The sequence below is a fragment of the Penicillium psychrofluorescens genome (genome assembly GCF_964197705.1).
Source record: "Penicillium psychrofluorescens genome assembly, chromosome: 5".
Lineage (NCBI taxonomy): Eukaryota > Fungi > Ascomycota > Eurotiomycetes > Eurotiales > Aspergillaceae > Penicillium > Penicillium psychrofluorescens.
Genome location: NC_133443.1, coordinates 1414518 through 1437091, shown reverse-complemented (window position 1 = coordinate 1437091; position 22574 = coordinate 1414518). Strand labels below are relative to the sequence as shown.

The following is a 22574-nucleotide window of genomic DNA, read 5'->3' as shown; positions in this document are numbered from 1 at the left end:
GGAATGTCTTACTCGGCCACGGAGGACGATCGTGGCGGGCCTCCACCGTGGACCCTTGTGTATCGTATCGTGTACCTGCCTAGCTCCATGCAGGGGGAAAAAGCCAATCACAGCCAGCCTGTCGCCTGTTTTGCATTGGTGGAGAACCGGGTATGTGCTTCGTCACTGGTTTGCTTTCGGGTTAGTGTCCATCCAAAGGAATTTTCAAGCCATGGGGGTTCACGCGGATCGCCGTAGAGAGCTTTTAAGGCCCATGGCAAGTGGACCCCATTGTCGTAGGCTAAAGACGTACTATGTGAAGATCCTTCCTTCATTCCTCTGTTTTGGAAGGCCCGTCTCAATTCTCCCATGTGGGACATGATGCAAACCCCCAGACCCCCTGCTCGCGTGTGCAGCTGCATGTTTTCTCGGAGCATAGCCTCGCCGTTTCAGGAGCATATAAAGCCTCGGTGCTGCCGGGCTCTAGCATCGTATATCTCACTCCATGTGCTCCATTGCAAGCTCCCTTCTTCACCCTACTTCGTGCGTCTCGTCAGAAACCAGGCTAGCGTCTTATCAAAGAGCTTGGACACTTGTTCCACCTGCTTCTCTACCTCTTGGGCTGTCAAGCCAACCAGCGGGGCTTTATATCAAGCATCAGGCAAAGGCCTCAATCATGTCTCTCCCAGAACCGAAGCCCGCCGCAAGGTATGTCTCAACGAAACGAAGCAATTCGCAAACATAGCTAATGATGTGAAATTTTATCAGTCGTCGCAGCGGAGCCACCACCATCTTAACACAAGGAAATGTCAGCCAAATACCAAGAAGCAGCTACAGCGCCGTGGAACGATTCATGCGAGCCCCTACCTCGGAAGGTCCATATTTTGCTGGGGCACGGATGCAAGAGAGATCCACACATCTCACAGTGCTGTCAACCCACCTCAATGCAGTGGATGATATTATAAAAGCAAAAAGCTAGATCAATCCGAGGAAAGAAAGGGAGAATGGGTTTGTCATGTGTCTATGTAAAAATGTCTATCATGTATATTAGGAGTCAACAGGAGGGTCTAGATACCAAAATACAGCCGATTAAAGAAAAAGGCAGCCACTCGATCACAGTATCTCCGAAATATACGTCGCCACCTCCTCATATTTGGTGCTGGGGAACTCATGCCCAGCCTCGTAGAACTTGAAGACCGCGTTTCCACCCAAGGCAGCCGTGGCATCCGGCACAAGCTCATCCCTGATGATGATTGCATCATTGATGCCACACAGAATGTGGACCTTGTGAGCAGGTTGGCCGTCTGTAGTGGCGCTGTTCTTCACGGTCAGGTAATTCCCAAGGCGCGTCCATGTATTCCGCTGACGCTGGGCCAGAATCGGGCCGTGCCGCATACTGGACATGAATGCGTGAACAAAGCCGGCGTGGTTGTTCACCTGCCATGCTACCGCCGCGGGCACATTGATATTCGGGTACTCTCGCGACAGAATCTGCACAGCGGCAGCACTTTGCGACGGAAGCTCCTCGGTCAGGGCGTCCGCGGCATTCAACTTTTCGCTCTTCGGCTTCGGAGACACCAAAGGACCAGCCCGCAGGCGACGGGCGACCATAAGGCTCAGCAGCCTCTCGGGCATCAGACCACGCGAGTAAAGAAGGTGTGACTTGAAACTAATCTGGGAATCTCGAACGAGTCCAGAGGGAGCCAGAAGGACCAGCGACGACAGCAGCTGAGGAAAGAACGACGCGAAAGCCGTAGCAATGCCACCACCCAGAGAATACCCGACCAGACAGAACTTGCCGGACTCCGCACCCGTCCAGGCGAGTGGTGACGAACTCAGAGCAAGTAGGATTTGCGTGGAGAAGAGGCGTTCGTCCTGAGGTAGATCAGCCGGGCAATCCGAGTACCCTCTTCCAAACCTAGACGAGGTCTGTTAGCCAAGCGGACTCCGATGCGATCGTCTCCAGGGTCATAGTCCACCTACAGGTCGAAGAGCATCACCCGGCAACCTCGGTCCACCAGCGCATGGGCTAAGCCGCCAAGCGCGATACAGGGCGTGGTAATGCCATGCACCAACAAAACTTTCGGGCCATCCTCGGGACCCCATTCATACACTCTGACCGAGCCGTACGGGCTCAAGACGTCGCGCGCCCCGGGCAAGGCATCTTTCGGGAGAGGGAGTTTGCGGTTCTCCGCGTCGGATAGCGATGGAAGGAGGGATGCGCGCGGCGAGAGAAGAACCGCCTCCCGGTGTTCGGTTGGCGAAAAGAGAGAGCGGATCAGCAGGCCGAGGGTGAAGGAGGCGCCCGTCGCGGCGAGCAGGGGAAGTCGGGACCGTGGGTTGGCCAGGGAATCGGACAGGAAATCCACGGTTTGGCTGTACAGGGCCATGGCTCCTCTATGGATAATGATTATACACCTTGTCAAAACGAATGGGTGGAAGAAAGAGAGGAATCCCCTGAGGTTGGCAACGGGTGAGTTACTTGGGGTTGCCGTGGAGCCGAGGCCAATCGCTGACGCCATGTGCCTGATAAGATAACGAACATGGATAGTGAATTCGTGTTGATATTTATTTACTTCCCGTGACTCTATACGCAAGGCATGCGAACACTATGAATGCTGTCTAAAGAATTGACTGCGTGCCGGGTCTGGAGGGGGCATCGACACTTCAGTCCACCCGACATCTCGTTCAATCGAGATCGTGGTGTGATCGCTTGGGGCCATACGAGACCCCCTCCCAAACGTGTTCGTGAGAACAATCTCTTCCTCATCTTGGGGCCGGAAGGCCTTGCTGGAAGAGTGATGGTAAGACAAGCCGCTTTTGTAAGATAGGCCCGTGGAGTGCCCGTGCCCGTCACTTTCGAGCCAGTTCGGGAATACCCGGCGGATCAGGGGCCGCAGCGTGGGGAGACAAGCACAGATAATCCCAATGCAGGGTTCGACACTGGACCAGATGAAGGCGTCGGATTGGTTCCATGTTAGGTCGTTATTCGCGTACATATGGGTCAGGAAGTAGATTCGGATCACACCCGCCACGCACGCACTAAATATCAATCGCAAAAGGGAGTCGTCAGCAATCCAGAAGAAGCTAAAGGCGAAGAATGTAGTAGAACGAAGAGTGCGCTTACAAGCCAGCCAGAAGGAAGATTCCAAGTACAGTCAGCTTTCGGTTCATGGGCATTTGAAGCTGCAGTACCATTGACATGGGACAGATCAGGATAAGGAAGTCCGTGAAAACGCTCAGCGCCGCATTGGAAATGAAGAAGGCGTAGACGTTGATGCATCTCCCCTCGTAAGTGGGGTTTGTATATTGTTTCCAGAAATAGTCGTAAGGCCGACACTGAAAACCCGCGGTGACGATGATCGCGACACACCAGCCAAGCACTAGGAACGATATTCCATAAAGCACTCGCCGGAACCAGGTGATGGGGAAGATGCGATAGTAGAGAAGGATAACAGACATTTTGACGGCTGGGACGACGCTGCCATAGAAAAATTCATAGAGCCAGAGGAGCTGTTGGAGGTGAAGAGAGTTATCGCGTATTAGCCACCCGTTATGTCGGATTGTTTCTTGAGTACTCATTCCGGGCGTCGATCACTCACTTCGGTGACAGTGCCAACGTTCACACCGGGTGCCCAGACATGTTTGCCGACCCCGTTTTTGACCACTAAGATAGGCGTCAGTTTCCAGTTCGTTGCATCTTTGGTGTTCGCCCGGTCGTCCCAATCAACCCATAAAGGATGAGAGAAATTGGCCGGAGTTGCCTTACCAATTACACCCATGATCCCATTGCCGTACGCAAAAACCTGGGTTAGATTTTAGCTTAAGGGTTGGTTTCTCGCAAACGACTCAATCATTACCAATGCCACTGCCAGCATCCAGTCATCCCACCAAAGATTCGCTTTCGATAGGGATCTGGAGATGAACCGCACAATCACGGCAATCGTCGCCAGGGCGAGCAGAGCCATATCAGCGCCTATGACTTGGGGACCGACGTTCTCGGAGAGATCTATGCCCGCAGGCGGTCCGGAAGCCATGCCGGAGAAATGCAAGTTAGGAATTCAAACCACACATGCTAGCCGCAGAAAACCAGAGGAAGAGGACGGGGTGAATTGGTGTGGGTGGGGGCTGTCACTTGTATTTGTAGGCCAAACTTCGAGTTTCAACGTTCCCAGGGGCCTGGAATCCCAAATCAATAAACCGCTAAGGGACCCACGATCCTTTGGCGGAAAGCGAAGCTGTCTGCCGGAAAGACAGTTTGGGCTAGGTCCAATTAGGAAAGACGTTCACAACTGACACACGCCATCTTATTCTCGAGTCTCCACCAACAACCCCCGGTCAATGTGACTGATTAACCGGGAATTAGTTCTGTCACATTTACATAGGGGCAATTGAGATAGTTCAGAGTGTAGACATTTCGTGACCCCGGTTTTAGAACCTAATGCTGCGCGCTCGGCACTGGTGTTTAGCAGAATTCTCGTTCTCGATATTTGACTTTTGGTGATCAACGAATCAGCAGGCTCCCGGAATACTGTAAAGGGTTAGGTCGGTAGTTAAGTTCGGCGAAGGAATACGCTCTGGCCCCCAAGTGTCAACGAAAAGCTTTTCGTTCCTCAAAACCCAAGGGTGATATCGCGGCCTTCCTACTTTTGCCAGGTGGGCGGTCGAGTGTTTTCTTTCGGAGAGGCGAGAATGGTTCCTTTCTAGGATGAGTGGACAAATGCTGATGTTGTGCGGAGTAATGTTCCAGAATTACGGCCCTTCGGACACCCCCTTAAAGAAAACCTTAAAAAAAGCGGGCCTGTCAAAAATGAAATTACCGGACATCCCCACGGATGATGCTCCCATGTCTGACTCCGGTTTGAAATTGAAATTGTATCGATGTACGGAGTAGTCAACGAGACGATCGCTAAATAATGCCTTGTCAAATGCCTGGTCAAACTACATGGCCCCAGCAATTAGCCTAAACCTATCTTGGTTAGTTACCCCTGTCACTTTGTGAGAAAGGAAGGACTGGACCGTTACTGGATCGTTGTCCGAGACCGTTGTGACTATCGTTAGACCCCATAGCGGATTATGGTTGCTACGGCCGGTGAGGATTTGAAAAATCTGTCAAGAATTGGATGCATCATACGCCTCTTTTCAACGCCTCTATTTCCTCTTGAGCTAGTGCTTATTAGTTATTGCGCTCCCTAGATTTTTGGACATTCCCAGATTTATTCTAATCAGAGATTGGTTTATTCGTGTATTGCATTTCCATTTAGGGTAATCGTGCTGGCGCTCTTTGACACAGTCGCCTAAATTATCTGCGGAACAGGTCACTCCCCTATGCTAGGCGTGCGGCAAACGGTAGCTGATGTGCTGCCGAGGCTGCCCGGGAGGCCACTGCGGGGTTATATCCAAGCACATTCAAACACAGATTGTAGTCTTAAATTCAAAGACAATGACATCGTAGCACTTTTATAGTTTAACATGAGCTACATGTGCGGCGTAACTCGGTCTCACGTTAGTTTAGATGCCATCTACATGCCCTCGCTAGATAGAATTGTGGCGTCGCTATGTATGTACTCTGCCAAGAGAAGTAGGATTCGTCGAGTCAAGTGCGACGAAGAAAAACCTTTGTGCCATCGCTGCTCGTCCACCGGAAAATGCGATTATTTGGCTTTGTCTCTTGCAAGCCAACGTGTTGAATTGTCCCCTTCTCTTTGTCTCACGGTCCCGATGAAAAGCGAAGCTTTGAGTACTATTTCTTCAGGGCAGGCCCCTCCATTGCGGGGGTTGTGAGACGTGAGTTTCTGGAAAGCCGTTGTGCTGCAGATATGCCGATCTGTGCCCGCGGCATGGGATGCCGTGGTAGCCACCAGCCTATTTTATAAAGCGCCACAGAGATCTTGGATACGGCCCCTTCTGGAAAGATGTGCCTCAGGCTACAGATACCCATCCGTTTCTTCGACAGGCCATGGCATGTTACGCGAGTTCTTTGAGTGCCGTCTGGATGCTGATCCTGCGGGGCACGATGGATATCTAGGTCGCCCTGATCAGCTGTACCCTTTTTATCTGCATCGAGACGTTGCAAGGCCAAGGCCATGGAATTGTATAAGCAGGGTGTAAAGATGCTGCAGGATATACCCCGGCACTCCCAGCAGCCAGAAAATCGTCCGTCGCATTCGGCATTTTTGGAGCAGTTCATCGCGCTTTATATCCGGCTGGGTGCTGTTGCAAATGTCACGGCCAGCGTTCCATTCGATCTATCAGTTCCGATGCAAGATAATGAGTCGGAGGGGTGCTATTCCTTATATGCTGCACAAAATTCGCTTACCTGGCTACTCGCTCAGTGTCTAGTCTACGAAAGTGCCGTAGCCAAACATGTTCGAGAATTGGGCACTTCCAGACAGAACAGACATTCACTTCCTAGCGGCGCAACTTAGAACCAAAGCTCACGCAGTGGAGGCGGAGCTGCACTTGGCTCCAAACCTAAACTCGGGCGCGCTGTCCACACTTATCATGATGTACCACGCCATCTATATAATCTTTCGACATCTCTGCGCCATCATGAAACCATCATATGACCAGTACAGAGAGGCAACCTCATTTCACTTTCGAGATCGGTGTGGAATATCGCTGCTGCTCACGGCAATAAAATGTAGAGAACCCTCCATCCGGCACCAAGCCTCTCACTCCTCCAAAAGTGTCCTTCCATCCACGGCTTCTCCATGGTCAGTAACGATCCGCACTCGTCGCCAAACCCATCGTGATAGAGGAAAGCCTAGACTGCGACTCAATCAACACGAAAATTATCGACGAAGAAACGCGACGTCTGCAATACGTTACCGTGTTCAACCAAAAACCCGCGCAGTATAGTCTAATCATTGCTAGGAGAAAACCTGTCGATTCAACCGACCACGCTGGATCGAACTTGGTGGAGGGACGGGTCACGCTGCAAATGGGATGAATTGATTAGGGCTTTGTTTCTCTAATCCTTGTCGTGTATTAGTTCAGGGTCGCGCCCGGCACGTGTCGTGATTTAAACATCGACTACTGCGATGGAACGGCCGTGTCGCATTGGGCAACTTATCCTCGATCTCGCTTCCAGCCATGAGAGCATTGGCTAGGACGGAGGCTGAGTTGGTGCTTGAGACTCCAAAGGAGACAAATGCATTTGCCAATGTGTCTACAGCGACGGATTGCCACACATCTGGCGAATTCAATCGCTGTTTGAATTTATCCAGAACTCCCGGTCATCCCTGTGTTGAATAGAGGGAGCGTGCTGTCAGCTGTGACTAGAGCTGGCACAAAACTACATACCAAATAGTTAGTTTCGATATGACGTGAGACATGAGATGACTGGCATTTAGGGCTATGTACATGATGCCCAACATGATTCATGTTCTTCACTCGAACCCCACAAGTGGGACACCCGCTAGACAAGCCCCGCCGCTCATCCTTCATCTTCCATTCAACCGTTAGTGCTTCAGGTTAATACTGTGTTCTTCAATCATACCCAAGGTACATGCAGGGAGTTCTCCTACAGCATATCCTGGATGTTGCAAGCTACTTGTGCAGCATTTCTTTTTGTAACAATTAAAGCGTCATCTCCGCTCCCAGACTCTCGCCATCTAGTCTTGCCATGGCCCTCCAACCGTGTTCCTGACATGCTGGTTTGGTGTTTAGCATGGGGAGCGCCACGAGGTACGAAGCGGTCTCTTGGCATCTAATTGGCGTTATGTGATTGAAGGAAATTCTTCCATTCTGGTCTCGATGGCAGCCACCATCACAAATGAGGGGCTCGTTTTCGATCCGAAACGCCTTTTCCCGGGGGAGGCGTGAAGGGCAATTTTCCACCTACATCATCTAAATCTGTCAACATGCTCCTTTCAACCGAAATATACTGCTCTGGCACAATATTTCAGGGAGATCGACAGGAGACTAAGCGCTAAAACGTTTCGATCCGCAGCCGAACGATTCTAAAGAAAAGACAACACTTCCCCAAGAGACAAAACTGGACCGGAGGACTCTCCGTTAGTATAAAAGTTGAAACTACAAGGGCCCTGTCTATCCGCTCCATTTCTAGTCTTGAAGATGGCGATCCATCAACGACGATCTTTCCCATCCTCATCGCGGCCCCAAGTCCACTGCGAAATTGATGCACGACACTGGTGCTTCTCTACTCTCGAAACACTGCCCTTTTGTTCAGTCATTCCTTGTCATCCAAGCCAATTTCGCGACGGCCTTGCGGACCGCAGCACCGTTCATGGCGTAGTGCCTGTTTCCGGCCTGGCAAAGCAAGATGGTAATGAAGGAGATGGGTATATAAAGGCGACATATCCTCTCCTACAACCTTCATTTTTTCAACATTGCAGGCCAGAAAGCAGACTCGATATTTCAACTTCACTCTTTTCAATACCTTCCAAAGATGTATGAACGCGCGTTCCTTTTCTCCGCCATAATGGCGGCCGCTCGCGCTCAGCAGGCTGGTACGCTGACGACTGAGACTCACCCCTCTCTGACGTGGGAGAAGTGCGCATCTGGTGGTAGCTGCACTGAGCAGTCTGGATATGTAGTCGTTGACGCCAATTGGCGCTGGGTTCACGACATCAACAGCTCGACGAATTGCTATACCGGTAACACGGTAAGCGCCCCCGCTTATTTTTTTCTGTCATTTTTAACAAAAGAATCAGTGGGATGCAACTCTCTGCCCAGACGACACTACCTGTGCCGCGAACTGCGCTCTGGATGGCGCCGACTACTCCGGTACCTATGGCGTGACGACCGACGGCAGCGCCCTGACCTTGGGTTTTGTCACCGGCTCGAATGTTGGCTCGCGTCTCTATCTGATGGAGGACGACAGCACCTATCAGATTTTCCAACTTTTGAACCAGGAGTTCACGTTTGACGTGGATGTTTCGAACCTCCCGTGCGGCCTTAACGGTGCTTTGTACTTTGTCTCCATGGATGCCGACGGTGGCATGTCCGAGTATAGCGGCAACAAGGCTGGAGCCAAATACGGCACAGGCTACTGTGACTCGCAATGCCCTCGGGATCTGAAATTTATCAATGGCCAGGTAATTCTAAGTAGCTAGTACTCACGCAAATGCTGATAATTGAACACAGGCCAACGTGGACGGTTGGGAGCCCTCCAGCAACGACGCAAACACCGGTATCGGCGGCCACGGCTCATGCTGTGCGGAGATGGACGTGTGGGAGGCCAACAGCATTTCCACCGCTCTGACTCCTCACCCTTGCGATACCGCCAGCCAGACTATGTGTGATGCCGACAGCTGCGGCGGAACATACTCGACTAGCCGCTATGGAGGTACCTGCGACCCTGACGGATGTGACTTCAACCCTTACCGCATGGGCAACACGAGCTTTTACGGACCCGGCGAGATTGTCGACACAAACTCCAAGATGACGGTAGTGACGCAGTTTATCACCAGCGACGGCACGGACACCGGCACCCTCAGCGAGATCAATCGTATCTACGTGCAGAATGGAGTGGTCATCGCCAACTCGAACTCGGACGTCAGCGGCGTGAGCGGTAACTCGATTACTTCGGACTTCTGCACGGCCCAGAAGACGGCGTTTGGTGACGAGGATATCTTTTCGCAACACGGCGGCATGTCCGGTATGAGCACGGCTCTGTCCGGAGGCATGGTGCTCGTCATGAGCCTGTGGGATGATTACTATGCCGATATGCTCTGGCTCGACAGCGACTATCCCACCAACGCGACGGCCACCGACCCCGGCGTTGCTCGTGGTACTTGCTCGACCAGCTCTGGTGACCCGGCCACGGTCGAGTCGCAGTCTGGGTCGGCCAATGTGGTCTTTTCCAACATCAAGGTTGGTCCGATCGGGTCGACCTACTCGTCGTAGGACAGTTTTATTTCAAATGTTGTTGTGGTTGTTGTGGTTGTGGTTGTGGTTGTGGTTGTGGTTGTATGTAGCTTTAGTTGTGTTTGGTTCGGGAATGAATTGACTTTCCAAAGCGGAGCACCGGAAAATCCTCGGCCCGTAGAAAAATCACTGGACTTTCGGTTGTACTAGTTGCTTGATGGAGACAATACTCCTGTAGCAGCCATGTTTGACACGGTCTGCACTCTGCCGCTCTCGGCAGACCTGTTCACCCAGTCCATTCACCCCCAAGAACCCGTGGTCTCGGTTGGGCTGGCGTCGGGCCATGTCCAGACCTTCCGCTTACCTCTGGAGGATGGAGACAGCGAGGACGGAGCTTCGAACTCGTCCGCACGCAATGGCAAGGGACACATCGATACCATGTGGCGAACGAGGCGACACAAGGGCAGCTGCCGGTGCTTAGGGTTCGGCGTGGACGGCCAGGCGCTGTACTCGGCGGGCACGGACGGGCTCGTGAAAGCGGCCAATGTAGAGACGGGCCAGGTGGAGAACAAGATTGTCATTCCTTTGGGGAAAAATGGGTAAGAGATCTTTGATGTGTATTTTATTTTGGGGCTGACTTGAACGCGGTACAGCTCTGTCGACGCTCCTACGGTCATCCACGCGCTATCTCCTCAGACGCTCTTGCTCGCCACGGACTCGAGCGCACTGCATCTCTACGATCTGCGCATTCCCTACTCAAAGGTCTCAGCTCGGCCCGAGCAGTCGCACCACCCGCATGATGATTACATCTCGTCTCTGACTCCGCTACCAGCCTCTGAGACGAGTACTTCGGGCTTCAGCAAGCAATGGGTGACAACCGGCGGGACGACCCTGGCGGTGACCGATCTACGACGAGGCGTCCTGGTGCGCAGCGAGAACCAAGAAGAAGAATTGATCAGCTCGGCATATATCAGCGGGCTACCGTCCACTGGAACGAGCCGCGGCCAAAAATTGATCGTGGGGGGCTCCAGCGGTGTGATGACGCTCTGGGAAAAGGGCGCATGGGATGACCAGGATGAGCGAGTCTACGTGCACCGTGACGCTGACGGCGGCGAGTCCATTGAGACGCTGTCCGTCACCCCGGACTTTTTGGGCAAGGGGAAGCTCGTGGCCGCTGGTCTAGGCAACGGGCTGGTGAAGTTTGTGCGCATTGGGTCCAACAAAGTGGTTTCGGAGGTCATGCACGACGAAACCGAGGGTGTCGTTGGCTTGGGATTTGACGTCGAAGGACGCATGGTCTCGGGTGGCGGGCAAGTGGTCAAGGTCTGGCATGAGGCGGTTGGCAGCGCCGGTGAATCGGCAGGCGAGAAGCACATGCTTGGCAGTGCCAGTGACGACAGCGAGGCCGAGTCCGCAGATAGCGATCGAGACGAGCGGCAGGGCGACAAGAATCGGAAGAAGCGCAAGCGGGTCAAGGGCAAGGACCGCAGCGCTAACCAACAGGTCATGGCCTTTCACGACATGGACTGAATGCACATTCGGATATCCCGTCTACAGAAAAAGTGATGTGTGGCATACAGCGTGGTGTTGGGGTGGAAAAACAGCAATTGATGATCAACAATCCAACGGATCTAATCACAGCCGACTCGGCAGTTCATACCTTCATACCCGGCTTATTAAAGCTTACCAAATCCTTAGTTAGGTATCGACGGGGGATTTCCGCGATGGGTGTAACAACATCGAACACATTGTAGAAAGGAGACGCGAGGCAAGGGATGAGATGACTCGGAAAATATCGTTACGAACACGATGTAGGAATTAGGGCTGAAGATTCTCCTCTAGAATGGCACCCCACGAGTGCACGCCCCACGTCGAGCATGACTTCATCCCGAAAGATTCATGGCCGGTGGGGTGTGGGGAACAAGATATAAAACCTATCCATCGGCAGTTCCGTCCTCTTTCTTCACCCCCCCATCCACCATGGACGCCTTCGAGTACAACTCCAACCCTGGCCGCGTCATCTTCGGCAGCGGCACGCTCCAAAAACTGCCCGATGAGATCGCCCGGCTGCAACTCAAAGCACCGCTGGTGCTGTCCACACCACAGCAGATCAGCCAGGCCGAGAGCGTCAAGGCCGTACTCAAGGGCCAAGTCGCGGGAATCTTCACCGAGGCGACCATGCACACCCCGACCCATATCACGGACAAGGCCCTCGAGTACGCCCAGGCGCAGGGCGCCGACTCGGTCATCTCCATTGGCGGTGGTAGCACTATTGGCTTGGGCAAAGCGATCAGTATCCGCACGGGCTTGCCGCATATCTCTATTCCAACGACCTATGCTGGTAGCGAGATGACCCCGATTCTGGGGGAGACTGCCGACGGCTTGAAGAAGACTCGCTCCGACCCAAAGATCTTGCCGGGGACGGTCATTTACGATGTCGACTTGACCATGACCCTGCCGCCGGCGATGAGTGCCACTAGCGGTATCAACGCCATCGCGCACGCCGGTAATTATTCTCATTCGGTCTTTCGATTAGTCCGTCAAACTAATGATTCCTATAGTTGAGGCGCTCTACGCCCGGAACACCAACCCGATCATCAACATGATGGCCATTGAGGGCACGCGGGCGCTGGCCTCCTCCCTCCCCGAGATTGTCGAAAACCCATCCTCCCAGTCCGCACGTTCCAAGGCCCTATACGGCGCCTGGCTATGTGGAACCTGCCTGGGCAGCGTGGGCATGTCCATCCATCACAAACTGTGCCACACGCTCGGCGGCAGCTTCAACCTCCCCCACGCGGAGACACACACCGCCGTCCTGCCGCATGCTATCTCCTACAATGCACCCAACATCCCGGAAGCCATGAAGCAACTGGCTGATGCACTTCCCGATAGCAATGGCGATGCCATCCACGGGCTGAATGTCCTTCTGACCAAGGTCAAGGTCAAGCGCGGGTTGAATGACTTTGGGATGAAAGAGGAGGACGTTGATAAGGCGGCTGATATTGCTGTTTCAAATCCGTACTGGAATCCCCGCGCCATTGAGCGGGCACCTATTCGTGAGTTGATCCGGCGGGTCTGGGCCGGTGAGCCGGCGCGGGCAGATCTGTAAATATCAGTAGAATCTTTTACTGGATGAATTCATTATACTCTATTTGTCTTGAAAAGACGACTTTGTAAATGCCTTGAGAGTTATATCTCTAACCTGATAACTAAGGGCTTGTTGTATTGAAATCACGGATTTGACGGGCCCGATGTGGGGTCTTTTCCAAGAATCTTTTTTTTTCCTCTTCTGCCCCTCCATCACCAAACAACAGTTCACACGATGGGCACCGACATGGAGGCAGCGCCCGTGCTGTCGACTCCTGACTCGCGCATCCTCGAAGAAACCGATCCCGTGGCTCCCCGGGAAGTGTCCCGGTTGTCGGACGACGAGCTCGCCATCACCTACGACATCGAGCGCACGCTGAAAGAAATCCGCCAGGCGCGGTACAAGCGCATCGCTCTCCAGTTCCCCGACGAAATGCTCCCGGATGCTCCGCGAGTATTCCAATTGCTCAGCCGCGGCCTGAATCGCGAAGAACTCACCACGACGAATGGCAGCCAGACCCCGAGTCAAACTGCTGATGGCGCCGACACGAACCTGCCTCAATCCATGTCACAGCTTCAGGTTGACGAGAAGGAAGAGAAATGGACTCCTCGCCTGTACATTCTGGCGGACACCTCCTACGGGACCTGCTGCGTGGACGAGGTGGCGGCGGAGCATGTGGACGCGGACGTGGTGGTGCATTATGGGAGATCGTGTCTGTCGCCAACGGCCCGACTGCCCGTGATCTACGTCTTTACGCACAAAGCGCTGTCCATCGACCCCGTGGTGCAGGCCTTCAAAGCAACTTATCCCGATCCAACGGCCAAAGTTGTCATCGCCGCCGACGTGACTTACACCGACCATGTTCCCGCCGTCCACACCCGCCTCGTGGAGGACGGATACAGCAACCTGTTCGCGACAGAAGTCGTTCACGAGCCCTCCTCCGCCATCCCCAATCGCACCGTCCCCGACTCTGTCCGAGACGCACCAGAGACACTATCCGAGTGGCAGCTTTTCCACATCTCCGACCCGCCAACCACCCTCCTTTTGACCCTTGCCTCTCGCGTATCCGCGATCCATATCTACCCTACGGATACGCCCAGCAGCGACACAGTAAAACCCTTGCCCGCATCCACGGCCATGGCCTTACGACGTCGATACGCCATCATCACCTCCCTGACGACGGTCCCCATCTGGGGCATTTTGATCAATACCCTCAGCGTGAAGAATTATTTGCATATTGTGGACCATGTGAAGGAGCGGATTGCCGCAGCCGGCAAGAAGAGTTATATGTTCGTGGTGGGCAAGCTCAATGCGGCCAAGGTCGCCAATTTCAGCGAGATCGGTGGCTGGGTGGTCATTGGCTGCTGGGAGAGCTCGTTGGTGGATTCCAAGGATTTCTGGAAGCCGGTGATCACCCCGTTTGAGCTGGAATTGGCGTTGACGGGGGACGCGGAGCGCGTGTGGACGGGAGCGTGGCAGAGTGATTTCCAGGCTGTCCTCGATCAGCCCCGACAGGAGAAATCGGCAGCCGCCAACAATTCAGACGAGGACGACCTGTCGGAATCCGAATCCGCGCCGCCGGAGTTTGATTTGCGCACCGGGCGATACGTCTCGCATTCCCGTCCGATGCGGGATCCCGGGGCTGTCCGGATCGATGGATCATCTGGACCGTCCGCTGCTCGGGCCTTGGCTCGTCGGACCAGAGGCGATCTGACCATGATCGGCGGCGCCGTGTCGCCGGGGGCTGAATTCTTACGATCCCAGCGGACGTGGAAGGGGCTGGGCAGCGATTTTGACATCCGATATGACGAGGAGGATGACAGCACACTGGTCCAGGAAGGGCGCAAGGGCATCGCTAGGGGGTACACGGTGGGCGAGTCCGAGCGGCACTAACTGATCACGAAACATGGAAGAACAAGTATAGTTAGCCCTCATATTAACCGCTGCACGTAAGAAACCAATCAATAATCCGTATAGTAGAATCGTCCTACTGTCACATGACTGGGGGGCTCCCTTCCTGATCCATCTCTCATCCGTCCTGGGCTGGTCGATTCCTCTTTCTCGGTGTCTGACTCTCTTCTTACTCTTTCCTCCATTCCTCCCTCCCGCTAGGACCATTCTCCCTTCCGGTGCCTCCGTGTCTCCCTCCGTGCCGCCCGACCCTTGCGATCACACCGTCTTATCGACGATCGACTCGCTACGTTTGATGGCCTTGCATGGTGGCTTGTCCTGGGTGAATGATCTCCCATCGACACCTTCTCCCCCTCGTCCTACCATGTGCTGTGCCTCTATCTTCGCCCGCGACCGCGCGCCACCTCGATTCTCCGTCTGAGCGACGGCGTGTGTCCTCCGTCCGTCACGCGGATATAGGTGATGAGCCGCCCGGATCTCACCACCATGACACACGCAGTTACCGACGAACCACCAGCGCCGCAGCAGGAGCTGGTGGAAGCCGCACTCCAGCACTCAGTCGTCCCCGACGAGCGGCCTCTTTCAACCTTCGAGCGAGTGATCACAACCCATGCGCCCATTCTGGAATCGCTCCTCCTCCAGATCCCCACCGACACCCTCATCAAACTCTACCACACCTCCCATTACCTGCGGTCATTCCTCCGATCATACCCGACCGCATGGAAGTCCCTCTCCTTTCGTCTACTCTTCCCATCGGGTACCCTCCCAACGGCCCGGATTATCGTGCCGGGGCTGCCCGAGCCCATTACGCATCGCCAGTCGCGTCCCTACGCGCTTGACCAATTGTTAATGAACATCGTGATACCCTTCAGCGGATGCTTGAAGAGCCTAACTTTGGACAACACAGCAGTGTCGGGACAGATTCTGATCTCGACCGTGTTGCATTCTCGCCGGGAGACATTGGAGCACCTCTCCGTCCGGGGATGCAAGAATGTTTCCCTCAAATACCACGTCATCCCATACCTCACCATGTTCGGGCTGCAGTATGATGTGGATATGGAAAAGAACATCGGGACCTCTCCCTCAACAAAGCGACTGGCCCTCAAGAGTCTCTATGCATACCGATGTCGTCATCACCGCCGCAGGCCGTATCTATCGTCTTCTCTCGTACGCAAGGATTCCGACTCGGAGCCGACGCACGAGCTGGTCAACCTCTGCCACAAGCTAGGGATCTGGACTGACACTGCCTGGTGCACCACCCCCGCCGGCAGGTGCTTCCGCAGGCGCGGCTACGTGTCGATGAGAGTCCCGCAAGGATCACCGGAAGTATGGGTGGTCTTTGATCGACTTTGGAGATCGAAAAACTGGATTGGATCCATCGATTCGCGGGCTGGTGGGACCCGGGTGCGTGATGGCAAGCTGTGGGAAAACTGCGACACTGGAAATTACGGTGAACCATTGGGGACAGGTGAAGGATCTGACCTGGGCGAGGGCAAGCTGACGCCGACACATCTGCGCCGCAGCCACACCCAATTTGTCGAAAACGTTCGCTGTGACCACTGCTTCGAACCCGTCTCCGAACGATGTGAACAATGCAGTATCTTGATGCATTGCGTCGGTTGCCGCAAGACTCTTTGTGCCAGCTGCGCCTACGAGCGGCCATATCTACACCGTGGGAATTCGTCTACTCTCACTGAGAGTACCACTGGGAGTAACACCGACTCCTTATGGTGGGCTCCTGGGGCGTCCCATTCTCCCAGTTCGATGCAGGACCCCGTCTCCAACCAGATAGACAATAACAACAATAACAACAATGCATTCCATCCGGCACACATGGCCCTCCATCCAGCACTCAAGTTTCACTGGTGCTGCACGGAACCCATCTTTTCGGGGGGAGGCGGTATCAGCATCGGAACCCCAAGTCGGGACGTGGATCAGGTGCGGGCTGCGCCCCTTCCTCGAAATCAAGGGTGGGAGGATCTTGAGTACACTGTCAGCGAATGGAGCAAGACATTCCCAAAGTACGCCTATGGAGACCCCGGCAAACCCGATTATTCCCTCGAAACTGGCCACCTGGCGATGATGAAATGGTTGCTTGGCCCTCCTAATCGCCAGGTCTCTCCGTGTCCACGCAATTTATGCCAAGAGTGCTACGACTCACCACAGTGGAAAGTGCACTGCAAGAGCTGCTCAAAACCTCTTTGCATTGAGCACGATCTTCGCGGTCTTCGCTTACGGATCTGCGGCTACCGTGACCTAGCATTCGAAAAAATGACCATTCAAAATCGCTCCGCGGCGAACCCCCCATCCTTATCTATCATTGGCATGCGAACGGACCAAATGCCAAGCTATGACCTACCTTTCCGCACTCAACGGCTCCTCGACTCCGCCACCAGCAGCTTTACTGAAGATCCTCACGTCGACGGTCTGCTGGACGAAGCAGGGCCCGAGTCCAACAGTGGTGAGCATCCGACCTATCCAGGCCTTCCCCCACGCCATCAGTCTCGCTCCTATTCCGCTCCGACCTCTACGCATTCTGGTTCTTCTTCTCCATCCTCGGATGGGTTTGACTCGCCCTTCGAAGTTCCAAAATGGCAAGGCTGCCAGTCCTTTTTTTGCCCTCAATACCGGGCCGTTGGGGATCAGCGCCAGAGATGCCCCAGCTACCTGCGTGAATGCAAGAACTGCGCCGTATTCGTCTGTCAGGACTGCGTCCACGCCAATCCGCCATGCAAATGCACCTACTGCGAGGAGAACTACCTGTGCCCGAACTGCACTAAAGTCCGTGCTCGCGATGGCCTGTGCCGCCGGCGCGAAGAGGAGAAAGCGCGGCGAGAGCACAAGTGGAAGCAAGACATGCAGATTCTAGAGGGCATCTTGGAGCTGAAGGTGGCGAACGAAGTCGCCGAATTCGCAGGCCAATTTTTCGAGCTTATTGACGAGCGCGCCAACGACAGCGTTGCGATCACTCCAACCACTCCCATTTACGACGACGCACCCCATTCCGAACCGTTACCCTTACCTGCCAATATTCCTCCTCACACGGTCGATGTTAGTAGCAATCCTGAGGCTTCCTTGTTCCCCGGGCCCAACTATCTCGGCTCTCTTTATGGCTCGGAGTAGCCTACCCCCATCTCCGACTCTTTTGGTTTCTGCTCGGTTGTCATTTAGCGATACCTCCATACCACGGCGTCCTCGGATCTTCTTTTTTTATCTTGTTTCATATCTTTTAGCCCTTTATCTTATCCTTACCCCATGTGATTGTATTCTCAGGGACGATTTGCCCCATCGGCGCGAATTATCGTGGTGTTTCCAGATAGGCGTTGCAACATGGACAGTGGCACATGGAATGATTACGTTCTCTTTTTTTTTTTCAAACTTTTTCATTCATTCCATCTCCAGTGGGACTGACGCTGCAGATGGCAAATTGCCATTCAGTCTGGATGGGATTCTCAGACTTGACGACATGGCTGGTCAATAGACGCAGTCTAGTTTGATAGTCCTTTTCTTTTTCTTGTATTTCATGCCGGGCTGGATTCCCTGGCGTGTGATGATTTGAGGACCGCATTCATACCAGGGCAGCTGAACTAGCTGTTGCTCCTGGGTTCCTGTCAGACAATGGTTGATATATGTCCTGTGAATAGTCAGATGTCTCCATCTTGTCCATTCTAATGAAGTGTCCAGATTACTGTGGTCTCTTGCGTGGATCAATCTCAATAGTTCTCATCCGTCTCTGCAAATAAATAGCGTATATCAGCACCATACATTGGGTTGGTTTTTTTTTTTTTTTTTTTGGAGGCGTACAAGAGGTTATGTCTGCCATGTTAGATTCTAACAGAGTTAACGGTGCGGACTAGTAAACAGTGATTATTCAAGCTAAAATGATTCCCATTGCATTCTCTTTAAGCAAAGCACGCCGATATGACAGGAGGCAAAAATAAAAGATAAAAGAAAAGCTTCATGACATGCTCGTTGCCGCCTCGCCCCACGCCAAAAGCAGAATAATTTTACCGCTTCCGCGGACCAGGACGGGGTTTGGTCTCGTCGGGACCAACGGGGTGCAGCATGACCTTGTTGACCATCTGCTGGTTATTGGCCGAGTAGCCCTTGCTCCATTCGTAGCTGACGGCATAGGCGAAGATATTTCCATTGCGGTTGAAGGCCGTGGTCGGGATGGGCCCGCCGACAGCCGGGTAGCCCTTGAGGCGATGCTTAGCGTCCTTATCCCAGAAGTGGAAGGTGCCGTCGCTGCCCGCGGTGCTGAAGGTACCATGCACCGGATGGAAGTTGATCGAGTTCACGGAGTAGATATTCGTGGCGTCGCGGGAATTGGGCGGGGTTTCGCGGTGGCACTTGAAAGAGAAGTTCGAGGCGGAATCCTTCTCCTCGACGTACTGGATTGCGCAGCGGCCCTCGATGCTGCCAACGGCAAACCCGGATGCATCCGCGAAGCAGCTGACGACCCGCGTCTGCCACTTGAGCGGGGACTGCATGGTCTTGTAGAACTTGGTCGGGTTGTCCAGGTTGATGATGTTGATGTACCGGTCCGCCGTGCCGACTACCAGCAGCTTGTTCTTCACGTCCATCGTGTAAACGCGCTCCTGGCACTCGAGCTGCGCGATGGGCGTCTGTTGTCGTAGGTCCCAGTATTTCACCGTCTTGTCCCATGACCCCGTGATCAGCAACGGCGACCCGCCCACCGACGGGTTGGGGATCATATGGCAGCTTCGGATGGGTGCATCGTGCGCCGCCACCTGCACTGGGGTTGTTGCGCCCGCGCCGAGATCCAGCAATCGTGCTGCCTTGTCGGCGCCAGCTCCGACCACCTTGGTTCCGTCCTGCAGCAAAGAAAAAGGGAAGTTAGCATGCAACAAAGCATATGCAATGAAAAGCAAGCTTACCGGAGACCAGCAGCAGTTCAAGACGGGAGCTTCATGCTCAAACAGCGCTTTTCCTTCACTTTGGCCCTGCTCGTTGATCTCGTAGATGCGGACCTTCTTGTCCCACGAAGCGACGGCCAGGTGCTCGCTAGCCGGCGAAAATCGAATATCGGAAATGCTGTCTTCCGGGGGTGAGTTGAGAGTGACGTCCTTGGAGATGTCGCCAGTGGTGTTTGTCTGACCCGCGGACGTCGACGCGCCGACGGAGCCGAAGAGCGACATCTGGACGGGCGCGAAGAAAGTGTGTTGACCGGGGAGGGAGGTGGACAACGGCAGGCGGTAGCTAAAAAGAGGGGTATATCATCCAGTAAAGAAGGAAGGTGACCCGTCGGGAGAATTGGGGGCACTGGAGAGCAGCAAAGAAAGAGTCGCGAATGTTTTTGGCCTGCGCGATTCTGGGAAGGTTTGGTTTGGCGCTGGGATGCTGCTGTAGTTGCCTCAGGCATAAAAGATGGTCACCGCCTTCTATAATGGTGATCGGGATGGGGGACATGTACCCTAAGTACAACGGTTTTATTTTCTTCGGTTAATCTTTATCTTTGGATGTTATTATGATTGTTATCACTATGGGTAATAATGTGCAATTTGTGATATCAGAATTTGGAGGCTTTGGTGAAACTGAAGGGTGTCTAAGGGGTGTGTTGAATGAACACTATTGTAGATCTATGTCCTTGGGAAGAATTATATCGGCTTACCCAAAACTCAATTTCGAAGGGAAACTTTGACAGGCAATGCCAAAGTGTGAGCACTAAGGCCCTCCCTGATGCCAAGATCCCAGTCCGAGTGTAGAACGTTGATATTGTATCTCCAAAACAGAGTGGCAATGATCAGCTGCATTTCGAAGAGTGCGATATTCCTTCCAATGCAGGAACGGCCTCCTTGGGTAAATGCAAGATATCCTCTCTGCATGCTGGTGCTGTCTGAATGAATCCAGCGCTCTGGAATGAATTCTTCGGGATTTTCCCCAAATACAGCTGGGTCACGATGGATCGTACGAGTAGAGACTGACGCCGTTGTTCCCTCCTCCAGCCATTCACCCGACACGAAAAGCCCGCCTTTGGGGATGACGCGCGGTAAGCCGGCCTCGAGGGACGGACGGAGTCGTAGACTCTCATCGATACAAGCCCTGAGATAGGGTAGGTCCTTGATAGCTTCATATGTCGGCACGTCCTCCTTATTTTCTTGCAATGCTCCCTCAAGTTCTTCGTAGAGCTTATTCGCAGCGCCCGGGTAACGAGCCAGAAAATAAACAGTATTTGTCAATGCAATTTCCGTGTTTTCGGTGGCTCCGATGAGATTAACTGATTCGCTCAGGATCTCACCAAACTCCAAACAGAGTGCATTCGAATCTTTGTCCCATAGCAACGTGGAGACAAGGTCATTGAGTGGGCTTTCATTTGCTTTGATGCGCTCAACGTCCGCCGCAAGTCGTTTTCGAAGAATATGAATGGTGATATCGCGAACCTGCCCTCCAAGCTTCCATCCCTGATGCCACCAAGTCAAAGTTTTGACCCATTTCATGGATTCGGAAGCCCAGCCAGCCATCACCACGGCATAGGCGGACTGGACCAATCCCTGATAAAGATCCGCTTCATATCTCTCTCCTGTGATAGTCTCGGCGGGAGCAACAAGTGTATCGTGCTCCAAAAATTTTGTGTTTTGACTGAAAAGAGCTGTGCAATTTGAATCGTAGAGGATGGCGAGGTTGACGAACTTCATGTCCAGAACCTGAGGCTTCTCGGAACCAGCTAAACGATGATCGATGTACTTTATCATGCCCTCCAAATGCGATTGCATTATATCTTCCAGCTCCACCACACTTTTCTGTGCAAATGTCTGGGCAAATCTCCGGCGCTTGGTGCTGTGGATGGCCCGATCTCGAGAGTCAGAAACGTTCAGGTGCGTCGAGTTAAATGAATCGTAGAAGGTGTCCTTGGTTGCGGGGGATCCGTGTCCATAGATGTCCTTGATCGCTTGAGTAGTCGCAAAGCTGACATGATTTGGACCGACACGCACAATATCGCCGTATTGTTTGTGGGCACGGTGGATATTAATGGTGCGAGTATGCCGATACTGATGAACAACAGCCCACGCATTGGTAAAGCCTGCGAGTCCCACGCTAGGGAAGCGACGTAGATTTTTCGGATCTTGAAGATAAACGAACAATGGATACAAAATTGAGGCCACCAGGCAAAAGACTGCGATGAGCTCGCAAAAGTTGAGAACGTACATTATATTGGCGGGCACAGTAGTATCATTCACAGTGGAAATGAGTAGGAACCTCTCGACTTTTATCTTATAAGTGCTGACCATGAAATAGGATGCCTTGGCGCACCAAAGCCTTCCCGGGTGTCTCCATTATCCACGTAAGTGGCCAGATGATCTCGGTGACCACTCGGCGGGCGCTCAGTGTTGATCGCAAATGCCGCAATTTTCACTCGCCGAAAAAATACCGTATTAGGCAAGGGCTCAACAATTGTCTTCTCTATCATTGGTATGTTGCTATTTCGATATCTTAGACCACCACTGCTTCAGGACCGTAAAATTGGTCGCGTAAACCGAGAAAGCCCTTGGTTGGCTCTGCAAATAGACCGGATAATGTCTGCCACTTCTTGACCTGCTCTTTCCGTTTCATTGCTCACCTCTCGCTCACTGAGTAAATCTGAGCACACCTCTGAGCAGACTGACTGCTCAACTAAGCTGCCTGATCCACTCACTGATCGCCCTGATTTGAGGATGAGCGGCCAGAGTAAGTCCACCCCAATACATCGCAACACGCTAGCCGTCATCCACAGGCAACCTTGCCCTGTGCATTAAGTCCC

The 22574-nt window shown here is 53.4% G+C and overlaps 9 protein-coding genes across 9 annotated transcripts; 5 read left to right on the top strand and 4 right to left on the bottom strand.

The window, feature by feature from the left end:
* Window positions 1–1092: 1092 nt before the first annotated feature.
* PFLUO_LOCUS7814 (uncharacterized protein) lies at window positions 1093–2369 on the bottom strand (the record flags this gene model as incomplete). Its single annotated transcript, XM_073785487.1, has 2 exons — window positions 1093–1897; window positions 1963–2369. The coding sequence occupies 2 exons, from the start codon at window positions 2367–2369 to the stop codon at window positions 1093–1095; spliced, it is 1212 nt and encodes a 403-aa protein (XP_073641838.1).
* Window positions 2370–2588: 219 nt separating this feature from the next.
* PFLUO_LOCUS7813 (uncharacterized protein) lies at window positions 2589–4016 on the bottom strand (the record flags this gene model as incomplete). Its single annotated transcript, XM_073785486.1, has 4 exons — window positions 2589–3021; window positions 3107–3492; window positions 3582–3785; window positions 3840–4016. The coding sequence occupies 4 exons, from the start codon at window positions 4014–4016 to the stop codon at window positions 2589–2591; spliced, it is 1200 nt and encodes a 399-aa protein (XP_073641837.1).
* A 4409-nt stretch (window positions 4017–8425) lies between these two features.
* Window positions 8426–9852, top strand: PFLUO_LOCUS7812 (uncharacterized protein; the record flags this gene model as incomplete). The annotated part of the gene is made up of 3 exons (XM_073785485.1): window positions 8426–8608; window positions 8658–9041; window positions 9091–9852. 3 exons carry the CDS (start codon window positions 8426–8428, stop codon window positions 9850–9852), a joined length of 1329 nt encoding a protein of 442 aa, XP_073641836.1.
* A 204-nt stretch (window positions 9853–10056) lies between these two features.
* PFLUO_LOCUS7811 (WD repeat-containing protein jip5) lies at window positions 10057–11343 on the top strand (the record flags this gene model as incomplete). Its single annotated transcript, XM_073785484.1, has 2 exons — window positions 10057–10412; window positions 10467–11343. 2 exons carry the CDS (start codon window positions 10057–10059, stop codon window positions 11341–11343), a joined length of 1233 nt encoding a protein of 410 aa, XP_073641835.1.
* A 450-nt stretch (window positions 11344–11793) lies between these two features.
* Window positions 11794–12922, top strand: PFLUO_LOCUS7810 (uncharacterized protein; the record flags this gene model as incomplete). Its single annotated transcript, XM_073785483.1, has 2 exons — window positions 11794–12319; window positions 12375–12922. 2 exons carry the CDS (start codon window positions 11794–11796, stop codon window positions 12920–12922), a joined length of 1074 nt encoding a protein of 357 aa, XP_073641834.1.
* Window positions 12923–13135: 213 nt separating this feature from the next.
* Window positions 13136–14794, top strand: PFLUO_LOCUS7809 (Diphthamide biosynthesis protein 2; the record flags this gene model as incomplete). Its single annotated transcript, XM_073785482.1, has 1 exon — window positions 13136–14794. One exon carries the CDS (start codon window positions 13136–13138, stop codon window positions 14792–14794), a length of 1659 nt encoding a protein of 552 aa, XP_073641833.1.
* Window positions 14795–15298: 504 nt separating this feature from the next.
* On the top strand, window positions 15299–17935 carry PFLUO_LOCUS7808 (uncharacterized protein; the record flags this gene model as incomplete). Its single annotated transcript, XM_073785481.1, has 1 exon — window positions 15299–17935. One exon carries the CDS (start codon window positions 15299–15301, stop codon window positions 17933–17935), a length of 2637 nt encoding a protein of 878 aa, XP_073641832.1.
* An 884-nt stretch (window positions 17936–18819) lies between these two features.
* On the bottom strand, window positions 18820–19974 carry PFLUO_LOCUS7807 (RNA export factor gle2; the record flags this gene model as incomplete). Its single annotated transcript, XM_073785480.1, has 2 exons — window positions 18820–19650; window positions 19714–19974. The coding sequence occupies 2 exons, from the start codon at window positions 19972–19974 to the stop codon at window positions 18820–18822; spliced, it is 1092 nt and encodes a 363-aa protein (XP_073641831.1).
* A 480-nt stretch (window positions 19975–20454) lies between these two features.
* On the bottom strand, window positions 20455–21984 carry PFLUO_LOCUS7806 (uncharacterized protein; the record flags this gene model as incomplete). The annotated part of the gene is made up of 1 exon (XM_073785479.1): window positions 20455–21984. One exon carries the CDS (start codon window positions 21982–21984, stop codon window positions 20455–20457), a length of 1530 nt encoding a protein of 509 aa, XP_073641830.1.
* Between the last annotated feature and the right edge of the window lie 590 nt (window positions 21985–22574).